The 27,209-nt window shown below is 36.5% G+C and overlaps 1 protein-coding gene across 2 annotated transcripts in view; it reads right to left on the bottom strand.

Moving 5' to 3' along the window:
• The window catches only part of SEMA3D (semaphorin 3D), a 203,074-nt gene that overhangs the window by 46,809 nt on the left and 129,056 nt on the right, over window positions 1-27,209 (bottom strand). For both annotated transcript variants that reach the window (XM_046021298.1, XM_046021299.1), the window contains exons 6-9: window positions 26,953-27,046; window positions 23,696-23,824; window positions 14,283-14,425; window positions 375-489 (exon numbers count right to left, since the gene is read on the bottom strand). In XM_046021298.1, coding sequence (XP_045877254.1) covers window positions 375-489; window positions 14,283-14,425; window positions 23,696-23,824; window positions 26,953-27,046 — 481 coding nt within the window. The remainder of the gene's footprint in view (window positions 1-374; window positions 490-14,282; window positions 14,426-23,695; window positions 23,825-26,952; window positions 27,047-27,209) is intronic.

Below are 27,209 nucleotides of genomic sequence, written 5' to 3'. Positions count from 1 at the left end.
TCCCGTGCTCTCCAGCAGAGGGCATCCTCAGAATAAAGAACCCAAGTTCTTGCTGCCTACAGACTGCCATGCCTTCCAAAGTAAAAGGCCACATGGAGAATGAATGGATTCTGGTGAACATTTGCTGGTAGCTTTTTGTCTATTGCTGCTGCTTTGTTTCCTGCTAACGACGAGGATGCTTACAAAGAGAGGAATTGCTTCATTACAACGTGCTCTGAAACCTAGAGCACCTCCATGTTCTTTGTGTGTGTGAATTTAGTAATAACACTCCTGCAAGCTGTCCTGGGCTCTATGGGGGGCTAAAATAAAATAAATGCTGAATTTATTAGGCAGAAAGTCATTTTTAAGAAAAAAAAAAGGAGCATGTGACTCACGAAGCTCATCAAAATGAGTGTCTGCCCCATCATTTCCAGGAATAGAGCAAACCAATCTGGCTTTAAGAAAAGTCGTCCATTTGTTTATCAGGCTGCGTTGTCCTCCTACATCGTTCTGGGGGGGGGGGGTTAGGAAAAGAGTAAAGATACAGATTTAACGTCATTGTTTACAAAGACAGGGAGTCTGCATGTTAACGCCTTGAACTTTCAAATAAGGGAAAAGGCCGTTTTGTCCTTTCACATTCATGTTTTTGTCATGGTTGAATGACTACAATGTGTACAGCATGGCTCTCCTGAATGAGATGCTAGCCTTGCTACCCAGGAAATGACTGAGTCCTGGAATCAAATCTCACCTCTGCCACTTTTTTGCTCCATGGCCTACAAAAGGCTACTTAACTCTCCAAGTTTCTGTTTCCTCACTGAAAAAAATATGAATAATGCCTTGAAATTGATTATTTTGATGATTAAATGGAAAAATTTGTGTACAATGCTTAGCATAGGAGTAGAAAACTTACGTTCAATAACTCCTAGCACTGACTTGTGTATTATACACATGATAAAGATTGTGATGTACAGCCTTTAGAAATAAGCTATAGACTTAAAAAATAGTCTTTTTCCAAAATTAGTGCCCTATTAATCAAGCAATAAGGCAACATAAACATACACATAAAACCAATCTTGTTTTAAAGGCTAATTGATGTCTTTCCAGACTTTCTTTCATTCCGAAATATTTAAAATGTTCTTTAGACACTTACCAAGCACACGCATTTAAATCAATTCAGTAAAATAAATTCAATAACTCACCATAAAAAGATCTGTTTCTTATTTTTAATTTAATAGTTTCCCATGAACACTAAATTCATACAATTTGTTATCTGACCGGACTAGATCTCCTATGTTTCCAATAAGTAAGATGAGACTGTTTCATGGCATAAATACTCTAAGTACTTAAATCAAACTTTCAAAAATTACTTCTGGAGTCACTATTCCCCTTAATGTATTACATCTAAATGTAAATTATATAAAAATTTTTATCCTTCATGCAATCTATGTTTTATAAAATTAATAAAAGTTCACTATGAAATACTAACTCTGAATATTTCGGAACTGTATTCCCTGTGCTTCTTTTATCTCTGAAAATTAAATGAAATTAGAGAAAAGTATCTAAATAGCTCCTCCAAACCAGAGAATTCAAAGTTGGAGAAAAAGTTGCTATTCTTCAAGAAACGGAGAGGAAGAAAGGGAAGGGGAGGGAAGACAGAGATCCCTTTGCGTATTAACTTGGATGATATGGAAACCCAAATTCCAGATGATATAATCTTAGTAACAAAACAAATCTCAGAAGGCTATAGATTTGTAGGAGTGCTCAGAACACAGTGAGGTCCTGACACTATAGTGAGGTGGAGCTCTCTTTATAGCCTTAACACCTCATACCCTGGGTGTACCAGGGCACCTAGAGTGAATGAATCCCATTTTATTTTGTTTTGCTTAAAGATTTATTTATGTATTTGAGAGACAGAGAGAGAGTGCACTGGGGAGAGGGACAGAAGAAGAGGGCGGGGAAGAGTCTCAAGCAGACTCCCCTCTGAGCACGGACTCAGACCCAGGGTTCCATGCCACGACCCTGACATCTTGACCTGAGCCCAAATCAAGTCGGACACTTAACCCACTGAGCCACGCAGGCACCTGTGAATCCCATTTTATATCCTCCTCTGCTAAACACCAGAATACTTTTCACTAATAGCTCTGTAGACATAAGTAACAATTTTTATGTTCTTTATTTGTTCTTTAGGTTTATAACAATGTAAAAAGAAAAAAAAACAAATTTAAAGACATTCCAATTCAATAAAATATTTCCTATAGGAACTAAGATTTGCACTTAAACAAAATATTGCGCTGTGTCTCGCCGTATTAAATTTTAAATGATCCAAATCAGTGTGCACTTCGTCTTGGAACACATGTCTCCCTGAGTTCATGTGAGCTGGCAGATACAGACGAGAACCTCCATGATAAGTACAGCGATTGTTTGGAAACTGGACCAAGAAAAGACCTTTCTGGCAACAGTACTTTGACACTGATACTGTTTAGAATTTCTGACATGTGGCGATAAAGCAAAGCACAAGAACATTTAGTTGATTTTCTCAGAATTTTCATTCTTCTCAGAAAGTGCACTCCCTATTCCTTTCATCTAACACCTACTGTGCATACATCACTAATGCCCTGCTTATCAGGTGTTTAATAAGTACATGTTCGGTGATTAGTGAGTAACTAAAAATACAAGATAAAACTGATAAATGTCCTTTGAAAGTACAGATAAATACTAAAGGAGTTAAGTCTCCTCTGAAATGTCTTTGTAGTGGAAAAAATGAGGACAGGCATCGCTGTGGAGTTAGACTCAATATTGTTCTTAAAATGAGAGGTGAGTTCAGACATGCAGAGGTTGGACTATCCAGGAAATATTCTAGGTGCTAGAAATTAGGGGGAAAGGGCAACGGATGGAACACTTTATAACATGTACAGAGAACCAGGATAAATTTTGTTTAGATGAAGACTGAGATAAATGAAAATAGTGGAGGAAAATGTTATAAAGAAAATTCGAGACAATCCAGGAAGGCTCTCATACCAGACCAGAGCATATTTATGTCATTTAGTAATATGCTATTTCATATAAAGAATTACTACAAATAAATGAAAGAAAATGAATACAAGATCTATTTCATATAATAATCCTCTAGAAACCAACGTGTTTATACTTGCTGTTGAATTTATGTTTTATATACAGTGCTTCTACTGTTACAGTATCATTGCTCAATAATAAAAATAATCAATATTTAAGCTAGCTATTGGATGATTAACGATGGCTGCAGCTGTGAAGACAGATTCATCTAGATATGACCTTTATTTTTACTGCTAACATCCTCAGATCATTTAATAAATATAAATCCAGATGTTAATATGAATTGGCAAAAACATGGATGCTTCCTTCTATTAATAATGAATTCTGTGTTAATGTTTAGTAGGATTCCAGTAAGAAAATATGTTATCTGGAATCACTCAGAAAGAAAGAGATTTTTAAATTAATTTAAAAATAAAAAGTAAGATATCTTCTCATCTTTCTCATGAACATTGATTTATATCTTTTTACATTCACATGTGTTCTGTCTTTTGTATTTTTATTTTTGCAGAGCCCCACCCGTACTAAGCCAAGCTCTCAATAAAATCTTTCAATTTTAATGCACTTACAAATTTATAATATTTAAACATTTTCATTGCCTTTATTTGCACATTTTGAGTTAGCAATAAATACTAAAAATAGTGTTGATCCAATATACATGAGGAAATATATCCACTGTCATGGATTTAATGCCAGGGACTATATTTGGTTTACTGCTTTACCCCTAGCAGAGTCGTTGCTCAAATTATTTTGTTAACTGAAAACAGATATATCAAATATTTGCTCCACGACATTCCTCTATCAGGTATCTACATCACTACTTCACCATAAAAATTAGCAATCACATCCACTTATAAACATTTTATGAGATAAAAGCAACAATAAATGTCCCTTTTCAAACAGTGTCCCCCTTTTCCATTTGCAGTTATCATCCATATTTAAGACAAACCATGAAACAGTTCTAACTATTCTACGAGGTTCAAATTTGTTGGATAGGAAAGGGACTTATACTGTAGCCTGTATATGTATGTATGTGTGTGTATATATATGTATATGTATATATGTGTATATTTAACCCGACAAATGGAAATTGCAATTCTGTGAACAAAAAAAATCTTTAAATGTTCTTGCCAATCCTCGAGCACCCTTTCCTGGCCCCTCAAGGAATAAAATGATAAAAAAAAAAAAGGCAAAAAAAAAAAATCCAGGTCAAAGATGAAAGCCACCTGCTCTCAGCAGGGAAAGAATTATAATTTCTGGGATAATAGTTCTCAGGGATGGATTATAAGCATTTAATGACTGGATAGTAACTCTTGGGGACATCCAGAAGCATGACCTGGAATGGCAAAGTTCAATTCACAAGGAGTTGTATTTCTCCTGTAGGAAAGGAAGTGTCAGTTGACTGACTTGACCACCTCTCAGTCCCTGGATTTGTTTGCAAATCCACAAAATCCCCCCTGAGAACTTTAAGCCCTGCGGAGGGCTGAAAGGGAGGTAACCACTTTTGTACTAAATTGTCACCTTCTTGCTTATTTTTCTGAAGTTCTAAAGAACACAACTATCTCACTAACACAATAGATTTATTATTGAGATGTCAGAATCAGCAGCTTTTAGTCACCGTCTCTTCTGTGCCTCCACTCTATCACAGCTTCTTTGTGGTCAGATTGCCAAAAGCCTTGACATTCTCTACACAAAGATGCAGATGAAAGTAACAAAGAAATTAAATGTAAACAAGCGAGACCACATGGGTTCCATCTGGGGGGTGAACACAGAGGGTGACTGTTTTCTTATTCTCTATGGCTTTTTATATGTTTGTGACAGTTCTTAATTTTAAAAACAGAAAAGACAGAAGATGAAACAAAGCACAATTTAGAATCCTTCAGCATTTTGAAAATAAACTCTCTGGGCCAGGTGGTCGAGTGATGGCTGCACATTATGAAATACTATGATTTCCACTTATAGGCTACTGATGGGTAGATCAGTCAGAAGGCAGGTTAATGGTGATTCCATTTTGCTTCTACTGTCCCAGCAGACTCAAGTCCTTATAAATCTTACATAGACATGTGGAGTAGCTACAAACTGTCACACATGAACTTTTATTGACTATGTCTTTTGACCTCTGGGTCACTATGCTGGGTTCATCTGCTAAACACAATTTTATCTGTATACATCATCCTCTTTGCGGATCTCTTAGCACTTTATAAATATGATCCTTTTCACCTATGTCTTGGGAAACAGAAGCTCTTGGAAAATAAAAGAATTGACTTTTAGGTCCTATCCTCTTAACGCCTGAAGACTTTATAAATCAACGAAATCACAAGACATATGGGAACATGTTGTATTCTATTGAAATACAGATTAGCATTCAGAAATCTGTAACCATATTAATGAGTTTAAGTTGAAAGACACTAGGCTTTTCCAGTCAACAAACACTGAAGAATGGCACATCTTTAGCACTTAGAAAAAAGAAAAAGAAAAAAAAAAGGTTTGATGCAGGAATCAGGCTGGTTTATAAATTCTTCTTTGCTTTAAATTAGTTCTTTTGCTTAATGCTCTTCTGCATCCTCGTGCAGGCAAGAGAACGGAATTCCCCAAAACTTTGAAAACTATCATTTGTGTACCTTTTACGCACACTTCTCCCCAATTCTAGCTTTTAATGACATTAAGTCCCAGAGATTTTGGTTTGAATTAATACTACCTGTTTCTTTTGAAGTGTAATCTAGATACTACAATATTGTACATCAATAAACATATTTTTTTCATAACTGAAACTGCCCCACTGAGATAAACACATAGACTTCCCATAGACCCTTTTTACACATTCGGTAAAAGATTAGGGCAATTTAATACTTTGGTGTTTTCAATGTAATGCCTCTTGTATTTTTCAATGCAGCATTCATATTCTTTATCTGATCTGTCATTTATCATAACAGCTGTCCCTTGTGGGTTTTAAACAGTCTCGTGTTGAGATATGCCTCTGAATTGCCTGAAGACCCATTCCACCAGGAAGTACTGGGGCTAGGACCTCAGCAACGGACCTTTCAGAGCAACTGTCCAATGTACTCCTTGGGTTGCCTCGAGCTTCACACACTTATTTCCAGGGATGGATTTTAGAACCTTTGTAAGCTTAATGCGCATGGTCTGTATGGGGCTGGGTAAGTAAATAAAAATGATAAGGATAATCCAAACACAGAACGGCCTATTTAGAAGCTGGAAACTATAATCATGATGTGACAGAAACAAAAAGTAAAATCTGGAATAAGAGGTTCCAAGAGCCTCATTAAGAAAGCATGTCATATACACTAAAATATGGTATTATACTGAGAGCAGAGCTTAAATGAGGACATTTTTAATACATTAAATGAACTAATGGAAGACAGTGAATTACATGGGCTGAATCAAATGAGAGAACTATGTTGTTGTGCTTTCCTTTTTAGCCCGGATCTTCCTTTGCAATGTGTGGTAACCACGTTTCATCTGTTTCACTGAGATGGGGTTATGACCACTAAGAAATAAAAGCAAAATAGGAAAGTAAGGAGTCTTCTATTTCATCTACAAATAATCTTGAAATCCCTTAATGGTAAAAGAAACAAAGCTATGCAAACTCAAACATTTCAGACAAAGGGGAGAGGAGAAGAACAAAATAACCAAAATACTTGTGTGGCAGGTATTAAGCAGAGTGATTTTTAAAGGCTCTATTCTGAAGAGGCTTTCAAGACAACCAATATATATATCTATATGTATTTTTTTTTTTTTCCTAAAAGGGACTCTCAAGTTTAGAGATGACTGTTTTCGATTTGCTATTGGAGAATCAAAATGGAGAACATATTTTTCTAACTACTGCAAAAACTTGTAAAGATTATTAGAAATGCAGGACTAGATAATAGTCTCTACTAAAAAGTTCAGTTTCTAAGATTTAACAGGTTAAAATTAAGTAAATGTAAGCATGATAAGCAGCCTTTTTTTTTTTTTTTCAGGTAAGATCAGAGCTCAGTAAATTAAAAAAAAAAAAAAAAAGCTACAGCCAACAGTGTAAATCCTTGCCTAGGAATTTCTGACAGGAAAACAGATGGAAGTGAAGCAAAAGCACATCTGTAACTTGTGGCTCTAAATCTCTCATTTAGGTTGTAAGTGACACGTTGAAAAGTAAGCAAAAAAACCCTACAACTCGGCAGAGATCAATGAATACAGAAAGTGTCATCGGCTTAAAAACACAGATCTTCAAAGGCAGTAATTGTCCAAAAAGGACCATATATCAAGGTAGACAATGCAAGTGGAATCAAGGCAAAAGACTATTAATTAGACCCCCAGGCAAGTTATGTGAAAGGACCATCCAAACTGAATTCCTGGCAAGGACCAAAGGAAATACTGCAAAACAAAACAGAGAACTGGCATAACCTACAGCTGGAATCCAGAGTGGGCGAGCATAAGTAAGCTAATGGACAAAGCTTCCAAAAATGAAGAGAATCCCAAAGTAATGGGAAACAGCCTTGAGGCGAAAAGTTGCAAGCAAGCCTCACTGAAGAGACTGGTATTTCCACACTTACAGGGTGAGTCTTGAAGGGACACACACACACACACACACACACACACACACACGTGCGGTAATAAACACCACACAGACATAAATAATAGTATCTGAAAGGACTATTCAGAAGGTTTATTTCAGGCTGTCTCACCTGTTCTTTCAGTTAACATTTATTACCTCGCCATGGAGATCTGTGTAATTTACCATTTATGAGAGCAGACTGGGGTGTAAGGTACATCATTTGGTGCTTGAAATATTGGCTGTATGGCAGAATAAAGAATTATAAACTCTGGCAAGGCTCTGGAAATCATCAAGGCTAAGCCATCTTATTTTAAATATGAAAAATGGAGTAAGAAGTTTGATAGGCAAATAGGGATACCATCGAAAAATAATTAATCAATAAATGTGTTCTGCCATCTACAAAGATAAACGTACTGAGTTTGAAAGTGATTGAAAGGTGGTGCTTACTCTCCTGGGGGTGTCATGAAATGTACTCTAATTCAGCTTCTTTACCCCATTTAGTGTCTCTCCCTGTCCATGTCTCCTGTCTAAAGTTTGCATTGTTCAAACTGTCCACAAAATTTTCACCAGACATGTCTCCAAATCCTTTTGACTACATGCAGAAATAAGATCCACCTTCCAAGTACAACTGTTGCTGAAAATGAAGGCAAAATAATAACCATAATTTCCAACATCGAAACTAATTAAATGTCATCTCTTCCCATTAACCTTTAGTAACTGACCTATCTCTAATCAACCCCTGTCCCTAATATAAGTATACTACCACTCTTGTGCTCCCAAGCGCAGTTGGTTGACCTGGCTCCAAAAATGTGAGTGTGTATGAGTGATACGTTGTGTGTGTGTACGTGATTTTTGACATTTAACTCTCTGTTGTATGACAAGGCACTTACATTATTCACACGTCAATCTTCTACATTGTTTACTGCTTGAAAATAGAGACCTAGTTAAGTCACTCTTGTTTTCCAGTACCTTCCTCAGTACCTGCCACATCCAAATTCCTATGATCTCATTTAAGTCTTTCACTTCCTTGGTAACAACATCATGGAAGAGATGGGTGCCCTCATTTCCTAAGTTAAGAAGCTGAGTTGGGAGGACCTGGGTGGCTCAGTCAGTTAAGCCTCTGCACTCAGCTCGGATCATGATCCCAGGGTCCTGGCATCTAGCCCACTGTCAGACTCCCCACTGTTTCTCCCTCTCCCTCTGCCGCTCCCCCTGCTTGTGCGCTTGATCTCTCTCTCTCTCTGTCAAATAAATAGATAAAATCTTAAAAAAAAAAAAAAAGCTGAGCTAGGAAGGCGTAGAACAGAGACGTAAGTCCGATCTGCTTCCACATTGAATATTCTCATCATTTGAGCAAACTATATTGGTGATATCCTTACTGCCAAATCGAATACCTGATTTTTAATAACAATCTTATCTGACTTCCTTTTGGTGTATAATATTACTGACAATTGCTTTCTTCTTGAAACAGCTTTGGTCCTTTGTCATGCCACTCTCAACAAGTTCCCCACCTACTATCAAACTATTTCTTCTCAATTGCCTTTATAGTATTTTCCTCTGTTTTTGTTTTGTTTTGTTTTTCCCCTTAAATATCCTTGTCCCTTGGGATTGTGTCCTTACTCATTGATCTCACACTACATATTTGGGCTATTTCACACACCTCCATGACTTCAAGAACCACCAGTACATTGGTGATTTCCAAGTTCATGATTCCAGACACCACCAAGCCTCAGATTCCCATTTTCAACTGGCTATTTTGGCAGCATATCCCAGAGCCACGTCAAGTTCGACATGTCCAAGTATAAAATTCATGCCCTTACACAATATTTGGTGTTGTTGCTATCAAATATCAGAAGATATCTCTTTGTGAATTTCCCTCATCTCTGGTTATCTTCTGGAAATCACAATTACTAAGAATATAGGAGTCCGTGTCTACCGGCAGGTATTAATGTTTCTGGGACAGGAATAGGGAAGAATTAAAATGCATCAAGGATCCAATAGGACAGAAACTTGTTGCAGCCTCTCATATACATCATGATGTCGATATCTGCATTATCAGTCAGTATACAAAAGGGGAAGATAAGACTTCTTATGACTTGAAATTTTATGTATGTTTTAAAGGGGAAACAATCACTATCCTGTTAATTTCCCATGTACTTGTTATGTTCCCATCACAGCAAAGCTCTTTCAAGATCTTTTTTTTTTTTTTTAAGGTTTTATTTATTTGAGAGAGAGAAAATGAGAGAGAGAGAGAGAGAGAGAGAGAGAAAGAGAGCATGAGCAGGGATGGGGGAGAGGTAGAAGCAGACTCCCCACTGGAGCCTGACATCGGACTCAACCCCAGGACCCTGAGATCATGACCTGAGCCAAAGGCAGATGCTTAACTGACTGAGCCACCCAGCTGCCCCTTTGATTTATTAAATGCTCTTTTCCACCTCTGAGATTTCACATGTGCTTTTCCTTCTGCCTGGAATATTCTTCCCAATCCCCGTCTCTTTGCCCTGCAATTTCCTAATCGTTTTCAATATCTGGTTCAAAAGTTACTTTCTCAGACAGAAGATCTTCCACAGCCGATCTAAATCCCACCCATTTTTCCTAACCATGCCCCGTGACCAACCCCCCACTTTAGCACTTACCACACTTTCCAATGATATATTAATCTGTGTTTTCTTGTTTAAAGCATATATCATTTAGGAGTTTGCAAGCTCAGTGAATACAAATATAACTTCTTTTTTTCTTTTTATCTTCTATAAAACTACTGTTTATTTAGCACAGCATTGCACACACATTGTTAAGTAAATGAATACTTTCATAGTTTATATTTATATTGTAGCCACTAGCCACGTGATACTACTTATCTTTATTATTTAAAGTTTTCATTTTAATTCCAGTCAGTTGATAACACACATGATACTATTTAAGTTAATATCAGTTAGAATTAAATAACATTAAAAATCCAGTTCCTCTGTCACGCTAAACGAATGTTAATACTAATAGCCACATAGCTCCTGTGTTGGAGAGTGGACATATGGAACATTCCTATCATCACGTAAAGTTCTAGTGGACAGAATAGTCTACACTAAGCAATTAATAAAGGAGAAGTAACAAATTAAGGACTTATTAGATATCCGCATCTAGATTCTGTGCATTCTATTCTATTCATTCCCATTTTCTTTAGGGTCCTTAGTTGCAAATATTTCTCATTCCAGATGGTTCCTCAAATTGTTGCTAAGTATATCTTCCATCAAGTCATTTCTTTTCTAAAAAACATTGATAACTTCTCATTGCCTACAGGATAGAGTTTGAACTACTTAATATGGAAACAAGACTTATCTTCCAATTTACCACTCCAATCTCGAATGACATTGCCCCCCATATATATTCCACTTTCAACAAAATTTCACCCTTCTGTAAACCAAATATACGCTGTCACACAGCCTGAAAGGCTTATCCTCTCCTTTCCTTGATGTAGTCCTCCTCCTTCTACAGGACTCGATTTTTGAGCTTCATCAAATATGCAGTATTCTCAGCTCCTACCTGTCACTTAATATTGTGATTATCTGTTTGTATCTCTATTTCCTTCAGTGTGCTGGGAGATTTCAAAGAAAGGGGACAGTGGTGTACTTATCTCCCAGGGTCTGGTGTATTATTGCATTTTGTTCAGAACTTATATTTTGTTATTATTGAAATAATAAAATAATATAATAATGAAAGAGTGGGTTACAGAATTGAAAAGACTCGCTCATTCTATAAACAATCTTTAGTAATTTTTGTGCAATTTTTGCCTATTTCAATAGGCAATCAATCTCCCCACCAATCACAATACACTACACAAATAGTACTATCTTTGACAGGTCAATAAAATGACTTTTACTTGAGTTTAGTAGCTGAAGAAGTAGGGAACATTTAAATTGTCACCAATTTGGAGGCTGAAGACCATCAGTTACAAATGGAAACAAATAAAAACAACAAAACCAGAATATTTATAAGTATATGAGCCTGTAGGAATATCCTGGTGGAACAAAGAGTGTAAAGAACTCCCACATTACTAAAAAGTTCTTTAAACTCAGTCAAGTGTACACAGTTCACTCTTACTTCTCTAACATGATCTCTGACTTCTTGGATCTTTGCTTATAACTATCAAACTCAATTTTGTTTCATAGCATAGACATACATTTGTTATTATTTCTTGAAACGAAAAGCAGTATTATAATAATCCCATGGGGGTTAAAAAAAAAAAAAGAACCAACAGAGAGGAATAATATGTTCTGAATAATGTCAGAAGAACATTTTATGTGAAAATAATATTTAACAGCAACTATGAGGCCAAACAGTTGTTTTCTTTTTAACTAAACTTGTTATTATTTATGGGACGCCTGGGTGGCTCAGTTGTTTAGCCTCTGCCTTCAGCTCAGGTCATGATCCCAGAGTCCTGGGATCGAGCCCCGCATCGGGCTCCCTGTTGGGTGGAAGGCTGCTTCTCCTTTTCCCACTCCCACTTCCCCTGCTTGTGTTCCTGCTCTCACTCTCTCTCTGTCAAATAAATAAATAAAATCTTTTAAAAAATTAAAAAATAAACTTATTATTTTGACATTTTTATAAAAAGATTTCAAGTCATTTTAAATCTTGTTAGTGAAATCTCCATTTACATGTGCTCATTTTTGCCACAATTTAACCCTAAATTATTAAGTAGAGCTCAAAACAGTCAGAGCATGCTGCAATTAAGAAATTTTAGAGGTGTATGCAAAACCAAATGTTGTAAACATTTGACGAATTGATCATATGTGTAGTGGGAAATTCTGAAGATGGTACTAACTAGAAACAGTGATTGAGTAAAGAGATGTAAGAAGGACCTCCATTATATCTTTTTTTTTTAGAGGAAATTCATCCATCACATGTCCTTATTTGATCTCACAATTTGTTAGCTTTTTATCCAAACACAATGGCTTGACAAAATCTTGCTGTGTGGCCTTCGTGTTTTTTGTGGTGGGAAGATTCCTGCACTACAGTTCTCTCAGCCTTTTTAATTATATAGGAGTTTGTTCATAATTAAAGCAAAATGCCCCAAGGCTTATAGTTAAGAGTCTCTATCATATTTTTAAAATATAAGTTTATAAACAGGGCAACTACATTTTTCTTCAATATATTCTTCCACCTCGAACATAGCTTTCAATACATTTAACAATAGGGTACAAATACTATTTTGTAACAAATGATTTTCTATCACATGTGTTAGACCTACGAAGAAATAAGTATTGAACTCCTTCACAAAACACTTGTTATAGGTGTTCATCAGAGAGTGACTTGTAAATCTTTTTTGACATATTTAATGTAGTTCATTTATGCAAATGATGTCAATCCACAGCCCCGCTTTTCAGGGTCGGAATACTGTTGTTACAAAGCATGCTTCAGTACACTAACATGCTACGACTACTCCAAGCAATGGCCATTCATCTCTAGGCAAGAGGCTTCAAGAGAAATTACTGTGAATTCTTGGACTCTGAAAGAATGAGGATGCTTTTTAGAGAGTTCTGTCCCCTGGGGGTAAAGGGATCAGTGGGAGGCAGCATCAGTGGCTAGGACACTAGGAAAAGAGTGATGTGTGCTTGGGAGCTGGCCTCTTTCAAAAGCCATGTTTTCATTAGCACTTTTAAGCGCTGTGATGGTTTGTATTTCTGTCCCTGGAAGTGTGCAAAAGCCTGAGGGTACAGATGGAAACAAAAAAGTGATCGGCTCAAATGGAAGAAAATGAAAAGTTTGTACAAGACCTAAAAAAAGCTTCCTATTCAGAGTACTTATTAACTTAACAGCTCTTTTTTAATAACAGAGTTTATGAACGGTGTCTGGCTATTTCAGAAAAGTTATTTCAAGGAAGATAAATCCAACTAAAAAAATAATATATTGAAATCAAAAGTGTGAGCCAGTAGCATTACTATTCTATAAAACTTGTATTCACTCAAATGAGAACTTGAATGGAGCAAAATGGAAGTGTTTCATAGAATTCTGTTTTCCTGTAACTTACATAAAATGGCAATCTTAAAAAATGAATTGCAGTGTTCTTCAAAAAAAAAGTTTTGCATTTTGCTTTGTTTTTTCTTCTTATCTCATTTATTCTCAAAACCTAATCTAGATAAATGGTTTAGAAAATATTTACTATAGTATTACTATAACCACATTTTCAACTTACTCGATCCCTATAAAGATACATAATTTTGCATGTGTGATGTGTTTTCCTAAAAATACCAGACCTTATTCTGTTAGTGTTCAAGTTACTCCAGTGATTACACTACTTTCAACTTCAAAATCAAATTTAATGTACAAAAGCATTTTAATTTCCATGGTCCAGGACAATGTAGGGATCTTACCGGGAATAGTGAAAGCTGGCAAAGGGGTAACCGGTCAAAATAAGGAGCAAGCTGCCAAAGAGATCTAACTCAAACCTGGCTAACAATTCATACTGGGGGAAAAAACCAAAAACCAAAACAACAAAAAAACCCTAATACTAGAAAAATTTGTATCCTTTTTTTCCTTTTCACGTTTGGATTATAAAAACTATTCATGTAAGATAGTGTGAATTTATCTCACTATTTATGAATGATGGACATTAACTTTTACTTTAAAATTATATAATTAATTGTTCATACATACACATACATGCCACTTAAGTAAGAAAAATATATCTTGCCTTGCAAACTCTTCCAACTCGAGAAAGGATGGTCTTATCAGAAGTAGTGCCTTCTTGAGATGTTTCACGAAAGAAGAAATATATTTTATCGTCATCTGGATTATAGGTGTCTGGTATAGGGAAAGTTCCAATAAATTTTGCTCCTGTTTGAAAGAAAAGAAGCTACAGATTACAATACTGAGACAATGCAGCCAAGATAGCATTATATTGTGAATAATGTGTCTTTGAATGTCAAACAACTATCAGCAGAATAAAAAAAAAAAATGAACCATGAATGGAATGAGTGAAATGAGACATATACACAAATAAACATGACACCATACAGAAACATGTATTAGTATGCAGAGATCTCAAACAAGTTCTCTAGGAATTCCAGAGAGCCGGTGAGAACATGACTGGCTGATGTTCACAATTGCTACAACTCAACTAAATTACTTAGAAAGTCCTTTCAAACCTGGAGAATCTACGATTTTATATTTTCCTTGTATTTGATGGAGTCACTGTTTTTTAAAATCACAATGTATAGAATGAAGAGCTTAGGGAAAACTAGAAACAACATCCCAAATTTTTATACGTTATGATGTTACTTGCTGCCTTTTAGGGAAAGGAAAATTAAAACAACTAATTAATAGAGCTTGGGTTGACTCCTTTGTAGGTTCTGGATACACTCTTTGCAGGTTTATATCCTATCTCTCCCACTTACTACAAGGGTGGCCTTATGTGAATTTTTGTCTTCTCTATGTTTCAAATACCTCATGCCTAATATGAGGCTATCAATCATCTACCTAATTGGATAACTGATATGATAACCAAGTGAATTAATGTATGTAAAGCACTTGCTATTTGGTAGTGACTGACACATAATAAGGGTTCAATAAATGTTTCAATAAATTTATTTATTTATATTTATATAACTAATTTTAAATATAATTTTTAAATTTAAATTTTTAAGTTAAAATTTTTGAATTTTAAATAAAATATAATTTTATGAGTATAATATTAATTCATATTTAATTTATAATATTAATTATTTATAAATTTTCAATAAGTTTATTATTAGGTGATCTGCAGGATGATAATCATGATTATGAAAACAAACAAGAGAATGATAGAAAATTTAGCACATCCACACACTTGTTCAAATAACAAATAGCTGATAAAAACAAAGTACACATTCTAAACGTACTGGCATGGAAAGATGCCCATAACATAGGCCAAATGAAAAAAAATATTAGAAACTCAACTAATCCTTTTGCACTGCACCAGTAACAAGCCAGTGTGGGTTACTAATTCCTTGTTTAAAAAGTTTGGGGCATTTTTAAGTCTGGGTTTTATAGAATTGTGAATGAACCAAGTAACAGATCTGTAATGAGGTGATACTTATTTGGAAATTGTTCTTTTGATTAAGGCAAAATAGAGAGAATGGTTATTCAAGAAGGAAGAGCCTCAATGAAGTAGAAAATGGGAGATGCCTGGAGGGAAGCACAGAGCAGTCTTTAGGAAGTAGAGCAGGAAACAAGAGAAGACAAAAAAATTTCAAACCACAACCACCAGCACCATAACAAAAACAAAACAGAAAAGAAGATCAACATTTGCCCTGTTGTCATGTACCCCAGGAGTCCTGAAAATCATCCCCTGCTAAAGCAGAGCAGTAGGCCAATAGCCCAGTAAACAACTTTCCCAAGAGCCTTCTTCAATAAACAAAAGTTAATGTTTGATTCCAAGTGATGGGTAGTTCAGTCTTCTCCATCCCAGTCACGCTGGGTCACCCGGGGTTTCCTATCCAATCTCTTCTCTGCTTAAATGGGAAACTTGAAGAGGAAAATGAGTGGAAATTATGTGCATGAACTTTCTCTCCTTTGTTCTTTATTATTTCCATGTTCTTTCTCTGAAGTTTAGAACTCCAGTGGACTCATGCTCTTGATAATCTCACTTTCATATAGTCCTAGGTTACTTAAAAAAAAAAAAAAAAAGATTTAGAAAACCATGTAGGGTTTGGGGGGATGCCTGGGTGGCTTGGTCGGTTAAGCATCTGCCTTTGGCTCAGGTCATGATCCTGGAGTCTGGGATTGAGCCCTGAGTGTAGCTCTATGCTCAGCAGGGAGTCTGCTTCTCCTTCTCCCTCTGCCCCTTCCCCTGCATGTGTGTGCTCTCTCTCTATCTCTCTCTCTCTCTCTCGCTCACTCTCTCTGAAATAAATAAAATAAAATAAAATAGAAAACCATGTAGGTTTTGGGGTTCCTGGGTGGCTCGTTCCACAAAGCGTCCTGCTCTTGATTTTGGCTCAGGTCATGATCTCAGAGTCCTGTAATCGAGCCCCACAGTGGGCTCTACGCTCAGCAGGGAGTCTGCTTAAGGATTATCTCTCTCTCCCTCTGCCCCTCCTGAATAGGAGCAGGACACAAAAGGGATAAAACTGAAAAGATGTATGAGTTATAGGAATATGATTGGCTTGTTTTATCTTAACAAATATTTTAACTTAAAAAGGGGATTCACACAAATAGAATTTATCATAGCACTCAAATAATTTAAATAAAAGTTCTACATGAAACATGTCACCCTTGTAACATTTAGATCCTATCACTTTAATGATTGAGTTGAATTTATAATTTAAAAAATAACCTTGTAGTACAAAATTTACAGTCCTTTCTCTCTAGAGAGGAAATGAGAGTTCAGTGATGTGAAACAGAAAATCATTATAGGTAAAAGGAATTCCAGTGTGAGAGACAGAGTCGCTTGTAAAGCTTTCCTCAGATACTCAGATGGGCGAAGTGGTTAGAGGAGACAATTGTTAAGTCTTACTTGTTTACTGAGTTCAACAAAAAAATAATTCTATGATAAAGCAGAATGTAGATGGTCTGCAGGGTGACCAAATAAATATGACAATTCCTATTCTTCTATCGCAGAGATGCACAGAAAAACTTACTTTGGGTATTGAAAATTTTATCCAAGTGCAGGTATCACCATTTGAAATGATCAAAGGTAGAATATGACACTAGTCTACATTCCAGGAATTTCATCTATGACATCAGTGGGGGAAAACAGAGTGAATACTTGCCAATTTGTATTTGTTCCCCTTTTAACTAATACATAATACAGATGATCAATAGATCCTAGATGTTCATAGATAAATAATCACTTATATTCAGTGATTGTTGATTTTATTGGATTCTCTTTTAAATGTTGGTCCTAAGTCCTACAAGACAACCATTTTGGAGTACTGTGAGAAAAATGAAAGATGGGGTTTTGAAGCCAAATGTTTATTATAGGAAGAAATCTAATTATGAAAAATGAGGTAGTATCAAATAGTTCTCTATTGTGTGATTTCAGTAATAAGCATACTCATGAGGTAAAAATAAATATGTTTCAAGAATATAGAATATCTTTCTTGCAGATTCAACTGAGGTCCTGTCTTAGAAGAATATTGATGCTAGTATTTTAACATAGAAACTCTTTCTTGAGTTGCTGCCAAGTTTGAGTAAAAATAGTTATCGTTTAATCAGCGTATGACATGCGCAGTTGTTGCATTAAATAATTTAAAATCATAACAATAGACACCTGGGCTTTATCACAATGGCACATTTTCCCCCTTCGGCATTGAAAAGACATGCTCTAATGGGGGTAGAGTTTAAAATCATGCATTTTCACAAATGAGCTATTAGCATGACACTTAGAGGCACTGCCTAGTGAAAATGGCATCAAGATTAAGATTAAGTTGATTAAGAAAAGTGAGAAAGAGAAGTGTGGAACCATCCAAGACTTCATCCAGAACAGCCCATAGTACTGCATCTTTGCAGGTTTTCATCCTCCTGGTGAGGTATTTAGCAGATGGATTGGTCTCCCAAAGAAGGAGTTAGTATTCACACTTCTTAAGGTTACTGAACCTGGATTAGAGAAAGTCCTAGAGGAATTCTGACAAGGATTGGACTGGTAAGTGAAAAGGATAGCTGATCTTTCTCTGCCTAATTTCAGGCAGGGCAAAGAACAAAATACGGCATACACACAAGCATTAAGGATTTTATGGACTTAAAAAGATTCACATAAGATCATATTTTTTAAAAGGTTAATTATTTAAATACACCAATTGCAAATTTGATTTAATTCTTATATTTCACTTAATCTAAATGTAATATTGATTTACATGTACAAGAGTTTAGTGAACCACAAACATGTAAAATTAGCATTCTAAACTAAAAGTGGAAGTACAGAGAGGAAAATTTAACAGGAAGAAAACCTTTCAAACTGTCTAACCAGAAATAAATAACACAATGATGTTCTACTATATAGTAGAAACTGATTTGACATTGACACCGACTCCATCATTTGAAATATTGAATATCCATCGGTTCTTTCGACCTTGCAACAATTTTATGAGACCGAGGCATGAGTTTCACATATACATCTAAGTGAAGAGTAAAGAAAATTTATACTTTTTTTGCAATATTTGATTGTGAGCTACTGCACACAGTTAATAAATAAGTGCCCTTTAGACCAGCACTGTCTAGTAGAAAATCCTGTGATGATGGAAATGTTTTACATCTGTGCTGTCCAACATGAGAGTCTCTAGCCCACATGGCTAGTGAGCACTTGAAATATGCCCAGTATGTCTAAGGAACCAAATTTTAAATGCATTTAATTTTAATTAGTTTAAATGTACATGTGGCTAGTGTCTACTATATTAGTGCCACTTCAGAGCAAGTAGTCTACGTCAGTACCTGCTACATCAGGTCCAATGTTAAGGCAGAAACAGCCTCTATTCCCTAACTGCGACCAGAAGGGGAGTCAAACTTGTGGCTCAGGAGATAGGGTACACTACCGCTTTCCGAGGTTTGGTACTTGAATAGAAGGCCAGGCTTGGGGGTTAATAGAGCTGGACACACCTTCTTCATGCTATCTTAATTTATGGAACATGAGGTTCAATAAGATCATGTCTATGATAACCTTATTCCCAGTAATCTTCCCAGTTCCCCAATCACTGTATTTTGTTTCCCCGTCCTCCCGATTCCAGCCAGATGATCCACTGACCTCTGTCTTGGGGCCCCAGGGTGACTCTATCTGGAAAATGGCCACTTCTCAGAATGGAAAACAGAAATGCTCCCTAAGCAAGTCAGTCTTTTGTCTTAGCCAATCAAGTACTTCCTCATTACAAGAATCTCATATAGTTTCTATAATTTCTCCCTTGCTGTGCCCTAGTTTCCACGGACTGAGAAGCTCGTTGGCTGAATGGGTCTCCCAAAACATGATGCTCTTCTAATTCTGGGCTGCCTGTCCATCAGCAAACAGCTGATCTGATGTTCTCACTAACCCTGACTTCAGAGATTCTGCCACGGTGTTCCACATCACTTACCCAACCACACGTTCTCTCTCTGCTCTAGCGCCTGCAACCAAACCCACATCCTCAGTTTGCTATTGCACAACGTAGCATCTAGGCAGGCCTTTGTCTATAAATGAGGCTCCAGGAGCAGGGGATGTGCAGTCAAAACAGCAGAATTTAGGCTGATCATAAAATATATCATAAAATGTCAAGAAAAAAGTGTCGAGAGCAAGAAAGACATCCCTGACTTTCAATCTTACATCTACTAGCTATCTGTGTATGGTATATCTGACTTCGAGTCTATATACCCCATATGTAAAGTGGGAATAGTAACTCTCTCAGGATTATACTGGTAAGTAAAATAATACTTTAAAAGTGCCTAAAATAGTGATATTATACAAAATGAGTTTGAAGCAGAGGAGATTAGCGATAGGAAAATGAATTAACAAATAATAAAATAGTGGCAAGAACCCAGAGATCAAGTGATGATGAGCTATAGAATGATGGTGGCCATGGAAACAACAAGGTCGATAGATATTTTGACGGAAGTAAAGGCCCTAGAGATAGATAAGATAAAGGGGGTGGGGGAGAGGAAGGAATCAAAGATAACTTCAAGGTAACTGGGTGGATAATGTTTAGAAAGTTATGATAGAGAGAAATCAGGAAACTGGTGTTGAAGGGCAGGTTCTAAGGGAAAATAAGATAATTTAAATTAGATTCCGGGGATTTTAGATCCAATTAGTCTTTTATATATCTCTATCTCTACTCTATCTGTATCTGCATATATTTAAAGAAACTCAAGCAAAGGATCACAACTTAAACAACTTGTAAAAAATAACCAAATCCCCCTTTGTGGCACTATCAGGGTGAAGGCTTAGATCTCTTTATTCCCGTATAAAACATCAGTTTCTTTCTTGTGATCTGGAAAGAAAATATAAGACACCCAAATAAATATTTTTAAGGGCTCTGAGTTGCAGAGAAAAGGTTTGGAAATGTAGTTTCAGGAAACACTGGAACACAGGAAACAGTTGGGAACCTGAGAGTGGATGAGCTCACAGAATTATGAAATGCAGAGAGAAAGAAAGAAAAAGTGGTCCATAGTTACAAAGGCTTATCAGATGTCAGTGGACCACAGAGCCTTTGGTGTCTTAGGGCCACCTCCTGTTTTTGTTTTTGTTTTTTTATATTTTATTTATTTGACAGAGAGAAATCACAACTAGGCAGAGAGGCAGGCAGAGAGAGAGGAGGAAGCAGGCTCCCCGCGGAGCAGAGAGCCCGATGTGGGGCTCGATGCGGGGCTCGATCCCAGGACCCTGAGATCATGACCTGAGCTGAAGGCAGAGGCTTTAACCCACTGAGCCACCCAGGCGCCCCCACCTCCTGTCTTTTTTACCATCAAGAATAGTGACAATGATGGTGATGGCAGCATCTACACTGAACTCTTAAAATTGTCTTCCATTAGATTTCCGAGTATGATCTTCCCTACATGATCTAATTTAGTCCTTAGAACACCCTGTGAATAAATACTATTATTATGCCAAATTTTTGACAAAAGAATGTAGACACACAGAAAGGCTTGACTGAGTTCACAAATAAGTGACATTCAGGATTTAAAAACCTACATAATTTAATTCCACAGAAACAGAGCTGTGATTCTTGTCTAAACTAGGACACTCTTGAGAGGTACAGAACATTAGAGGTAGGCTGGAAATATCCAGGGCAAACCGGGTTATATGGTTCCCTGGCCCATAATCACTAAGCATTCTGCTTTGACTGTCTTAGAACCACAAATGTTAAGTTTTCCTAATTCTTAGTCATTTGCTTACATTCAGTCCCCTGAGACTTTTCGACTGTGTATCCTTTTTCCTTTCTTTCTTCTTTCTTTCTTTCTTTCTTTTCTACTGACTTCTTTAATCACGAAGTATTTTCAGTATTCAAAACCTTCTCTTGAATTCTGTCCTCATAGCCTTGGATTTTTCTACCCCCAAACAAATATCTTCTATTTCAAATATTTGTTGCTGTATATATTCTCACATCCATCTCCACTGGAAATACCTTTGTTCTTATTCCACAGTTTCCTGTTTCCTTGCTATGGCTTCTTTCTCTATCCTTATTCTCTTCTAGTTTTCTCTTCATGCTACTGTTAGTTACCTTTATAAAAAACAAAGATCTGATTCCCTGATTAAGATCATGGTATGGATGAAGGGGTAAGAAGGCACAAACTTCCACTTATAAAATAAGTCCTGGGGATGTAATGCACAGCATGGTGACTATAGCTAATATACTGTATTGCATATTTGAAAGTTGCCAAAACAGTAGATCTTAGAAGTTCTCATCACACACAGAAAAATACTTGCAACTATGTATGGTGACAGATATCAACTAGACTTTTTGTGATCATTTTGCAATATATACAAATATTGAATTATTACATTATACCCTTGAAACTAATATAATGTTATGTGTCAATTATACCTAAAGAAAAAAAAAAAAAGAACTAAGCCATACTTAACTTCCCTGTGATGTCAGGATAATATTTACAGCTTTTCAGCCCCAACTCCCACTCTCTCCTAATGCTTCCAGTAGCCGTGAGGTCAGTAACCCTCCCCTGTAATCTTTGTAAACCCAGGAGTAGAACAGCGTTCAGTATGCCAAGGGTCCTCAAAAGTTGTTACTAAATGTTAAACCAACTCAAGTCTTCTTCCTTTGTGATCCTTTTCACACAGCATTAGAAACATGCTAGTCAAATAATAGTTGAATAAAGATTTCCGACATTAATTCTGCAATGCCACTGACTTCTTAATGGACATGTCATTGTTAAGGGATAAATAGAAAAATCTCTGAAAAGAGGGGCAATTTAATGACATTTGCTACCCCAAGATTAAGAAATACAATCTATACTTCATTTTAAAGCCATATATATATCTTGTTACCTAAACAGCTATAGGTAAGTTTTTCTATTCGGTAAAAATCCATGGAGTCACTCTCAAACCAAGTATTTCCACAAAAACCTCACAATGCTCAAGAAGATAGTCTTGCCCTCACTGAGTGTAGAGAAATTAATGAGAAATCACGTAGTTGGGAGATATTCTAAATTTGTCTTCCCCATTAATAAGGCTCTTTTTTGGTCAAGGGAGAGCCCATTGTTGTGTAAACAAATGTATCTGGAGGTTCTGACTAAAGAAATGTTTTAAAGTGTTTTTCCCTTCTGTTTATGTTGCCGCTGCTTAAATGGTACTGAGAGATGGAGAGATAGCCCCTAAGAAATGTCTACCCAGGCCTCCTGCACTAAAACACAGTATTTATGGTGGGAACGAGAAATATTGTTTGTCTGCTTAAATGGCAAAATGTTATGTGATTCTTCCATGCTATATAATAAAGTGCTATGATAATTAGAAAACATTAGACTATCATGATTAAAACTGACCTGCTGTAAGGCAGGAGAGCATAAGAAAACATGAATTAATTAATTAGTCAATTAATTCATTAGTGGCTTTTCTTAAAACTCAGAATACTCTATTTTTTTTAAAACTCAGAATACTCCAAAAAAAGTCATCAGATAAACTAATGTCATTATTAATACGCTTAAAATTTTAGATGGACATGTCAACCCAGGTATAAATTACCTTTAACAAAAGAAGTTAGCATTACAACCTAACCCCTTGTCATTAGGCTCATAGATAGGATTTGGCTTAGTCATTAAAAAACAGACTTCAGGAGAAAGATCGCCAACTTGAGCCCCAGGGTCTATAAGCGACACGTTATAAGAATTTGACCAAATTTCTCAACCTCACTCTGTTTAGTCATCTGTAAAAGGCACATAATAATAATGCATACCTCATATGTCATTGTGGACATTTAAAAAATCAGAGCGTGGAACAGCATCAAGGACAATAGCACACTCTCAGTAAGTGTCAGCTATTATTATTATACACACAACAGGTCCTGGGGATTTGTCTTAGTCGGAAGTTAATCAAAAGTATTTTAAAATGTTAAGCTAAACCACTTATTCCCAAACACATCTGAATGAGTAATAATGAGTTTCTTATCTACCCAAAAGCAAAGGCAAAAAAAAAAACGAAAAGAGAAAATCACTAACCATTGAGCCAGTAGTGCTCTGAAATGTCAGTTCTGATGTAATGATGGTCGTGAGTAGGCCCAAGGGACCGCGAAAATGCCGTGTCTTTGCCAAGGAAATCAGATGCTGTTCCAGAGTAGAGGTACTCATCTGAGAGGAAGAAGAGAATACACAGGACTTCTATGAGTACAGCAGCAGATACTACTGGCAATATACTAATTTCATGGCATGAAACCAAAGGCGTTCCTTGCTTAACATGAGAAGATACTGTTTCATAAATTTTACATTCAAATTTTGAAAAATTTGTAGCATTGAAGACAAGATAACTCAATGAACTTTGGTATGCTGATGCTAGAGACCTGAAGATAAAAATGGTCAAAGTCTTCATAATTCATAATTGCATATGCATTAGTTTCTCTTATGAATAATCTCCTCCTCCTTTCCCCTCTCCCCACAAATAATTCAAAGATACATCATAATTAGGAGTTAGTCTTTGTAGCAGCCCAAAAAATACTAAAAAGTAAATGCCATAATGAGGAATGGATTGTGTAATTAGTATTTACTTAACCGACACAACCTCAGTGACCACAACTTTTCTCTGCCTAACCTCTGCTGAAAGGGAGCTTTCAGCACTGAAGTCATTCTTGGTAATTATAACATGTTGCATTCCTTGTAGCTAATCACATCTCTAATGGTTCTGATAAACAGGAATTCCTGAAAAGAAAAAGATGTGGCTATTACTGCATACCGAACTTCTTTGTCCTGTTATTTATGTAAAATGCATATCCATGTTCTGCCAGAAAGAGAGAGGTGGGGGGCATTGCAGAAGAGAAAGAGCAGGGGAGGAAGAAGGGAAGGAGAAGGATGGGAGAGAAAAGGAAGAAACGGGGGAAGAAGGGGAATGGAAAAGGACTGAGGGAGAGAAAGAGGGGTGTGGGCCAGTGTTCCTTAATGCTAGTCGGCACTTGGAGAGGAAAGAGACAAGAATGCTGTCCCTACAGAGGAATATATTGCCTTTTAAAGCTAAGCTCCTATTTTGGGGCGCCTGGGTGGCTCAGTGGATTAAGCCGCTGCCTTCGGCTCAGGTCATGATCTCAGGGTCCTGGGATCGAGCCCCGCATCAGGCTCTCTGCTCCACAGGGAGCCTGCTTCCTCCTCTCTCTCTGCCTGCCTCTCTGCCTGCTTGTGATCTCTCTCTCCGTCAAATAAATAAATAAAATCTTTAAAAAAAAAAAAAAAAGCTAAGCTCCTATTTTAAGAAAACCTTATAGTCAACAATGTTGAGTACACCTAACAGACAAAAATTTAAAAAAAAAAAGACTAATTTCTACAGAGCATTTAGATTTATAAATGACCATGTATGAGAACAATGAAAGACACCATTTTATCACTAAAATCCAATTTTCCTCAGAAACATTATCTTCAAAATTCTGACTTTTTAAAAAAAGATTTTATTTATTTATTTGACAGAGAGAGAGAGATCACAAGTAGGCAGAGAGGCGGGGGGGTGGGGGGGGGGAGGGGAAGCAGGCTCCCTGCAGAGCAGAGAGCCAGATATGGGGCTTGATCCCAAGACCCTGAGATCATGACCTGAGCTGAAGGCAGAGGCTTAACCCACTGAGCCACACAGGTGTCCCTAAAATTCTGACTTTCTATAAGTGATTGAGATATTTCCTAAATCCTCTGATTACATCCATCTAAACAACCTGTTATTCAACTATTGAGTCAACCAATCTAAATAATGACAGGAGTCAATTTCCAAAGGAAAAAAACAAAACAATACACAGAAGAGAGAAATCCAGCCAGGTAAAATAAATATAGATATGATATTACTTCCTTCCCTTAAAGCAATCTCCTAAAATTAACGGTAAATGATAATATTTCATTTGTGGAGCAAATTTTTAAAAATGGAAGAAAAAAATAACATCAAAAAGGCATTACTTGATAAGAGTAAAGGAAACAAACTATTCATTTGAAACATAAAAAAACTGTAGATATTTGAACATATTGTCCAAAAAAAAAAAAAAAAAAGAAGTGTGTTTCAACCTAAAAACTGTATCTGTAGACCCAGGCTTTAAAACTGTCTTTGTATTTAAATCACTTAGGGATTTGTAAGAGGGGTCACCGATGCCTGCAATCCATTGTTTTTATTAAGGCTCTGTCAACCCCACTTGACAGATCAGAATCCCAAATCATCTATCTCACTTTCTGAGGATAAAGACTGAACATCAGTCATACGATTTTCAAAACACACGAAAACACGCACGCTTTTACTTCAAAGGAAGATCACTAGTTCTCACTAAGTGAAAATTAAAATGTCATGGTACTTCACTCTTATCGTCTATTCAAACATTTGATAGACAAGTTCAATAAAAAGAGAGTAAAGTCATGAACCAAACGAAGACAAAAGGGGGCCTTATAATGTTTAAAATTCAGAGGTCATGCTGACATTCCTCAGAACAGACTTTAGACCACACAGCACTGTCTTCTTTAAACAGGACAGTCACCTCACAAGCGAAGTTAAAATGTAGACAAAGCAAGGGAAGACTGAATGTGCTAACAAAAATTTCGCTTTGAGGGAAAAGGTGTTATAACATTTTATTATCTGTATCCATATTACCTGTATTCCATCATTTGTTTTATTAGTTTATCCGCTACATCTTATTATTAATCCTCCCACTCAAATCTTCAGCATATTTTGTAACCTATTATGTTTAAGGAATTGCTAAATTTAACTTACATAGAAGCCAAATAGGGACATAGCTTCGTATAAGAAAATCTGAGATATCGAAATAAAATTATAGAACAAGAAAGTATGTGTCATTTGCATTAAAAAGAATTCAACCAGAAGTTCATTTAAAAACTGTGTAGAGGGGGGCCTGGTTGGCTCAGTCGGGTAAGCATCTGCCTTCAGCCCAAGTCATGATCTCAGGGTCCTGGGATAGCCCTGTGCTGACTGCCCGCTCAGTGGGGAGTCTGCTTCTCTCTCTCCCTCTGCCCTTCCCCTCCTTGTGCTCACACACACTCTCTCTCTCCCAGATAAATAAATATAAATTTAAAAAAAAATTAAAACTGTGTAGAAATGAAGGATTTGCTTGGTCCTCCCCCGAGGACAAGGATGCTAAATATAGAGATATGGCACTAAAATACTATAATCAAAAAGCCCGTGAAAGAGTAATCCCAGATAATCTTTAACTCAATAAGAAAATGTGGTTTAGTCCACACATACCTTTTCAGAAAACCACCTAAAAGCAAGAACTGGCTGCCATTGATCTTACCTGTCATTACCGAGGCAAAAGGCTGCTGAGGATCAAAAGGACATTTCAGTCTGCCAGACTCCAGATTCTGTGTGTCTAGTTTGAATATAACTTCCTGTTAGGAGAAATATTAACACAAGTGAGATTTTTTTTTTTTTTAAAGAGCAGAATCAGCAAGAAGATAGGAGATAAGAATGAAATTCTAAGTCATTAATTCAGCAAAAACTGATTGAGCATTTAGCACGGGCATCATGCTGGGCTCCTTAATCTTCAGCAAA

This window comes from Meles meles, chromosome 10 (genome assembly GCF_922984935.1).
Source record: "Meles meles chromosome 10, mMelMel3.1 paternal haplotype, whole genome shotgun sequence".
NCBI lineage: Eukaryota > Metazoa > Chordata > Mammalia > Carnivora > Mustelidae > Meles > Meles meles.
The sequence above is the reverse complement of the archived record's forward strand: the minus strand, read 5'-3'. Positions and strand labels throughout refer to the sequence as shown.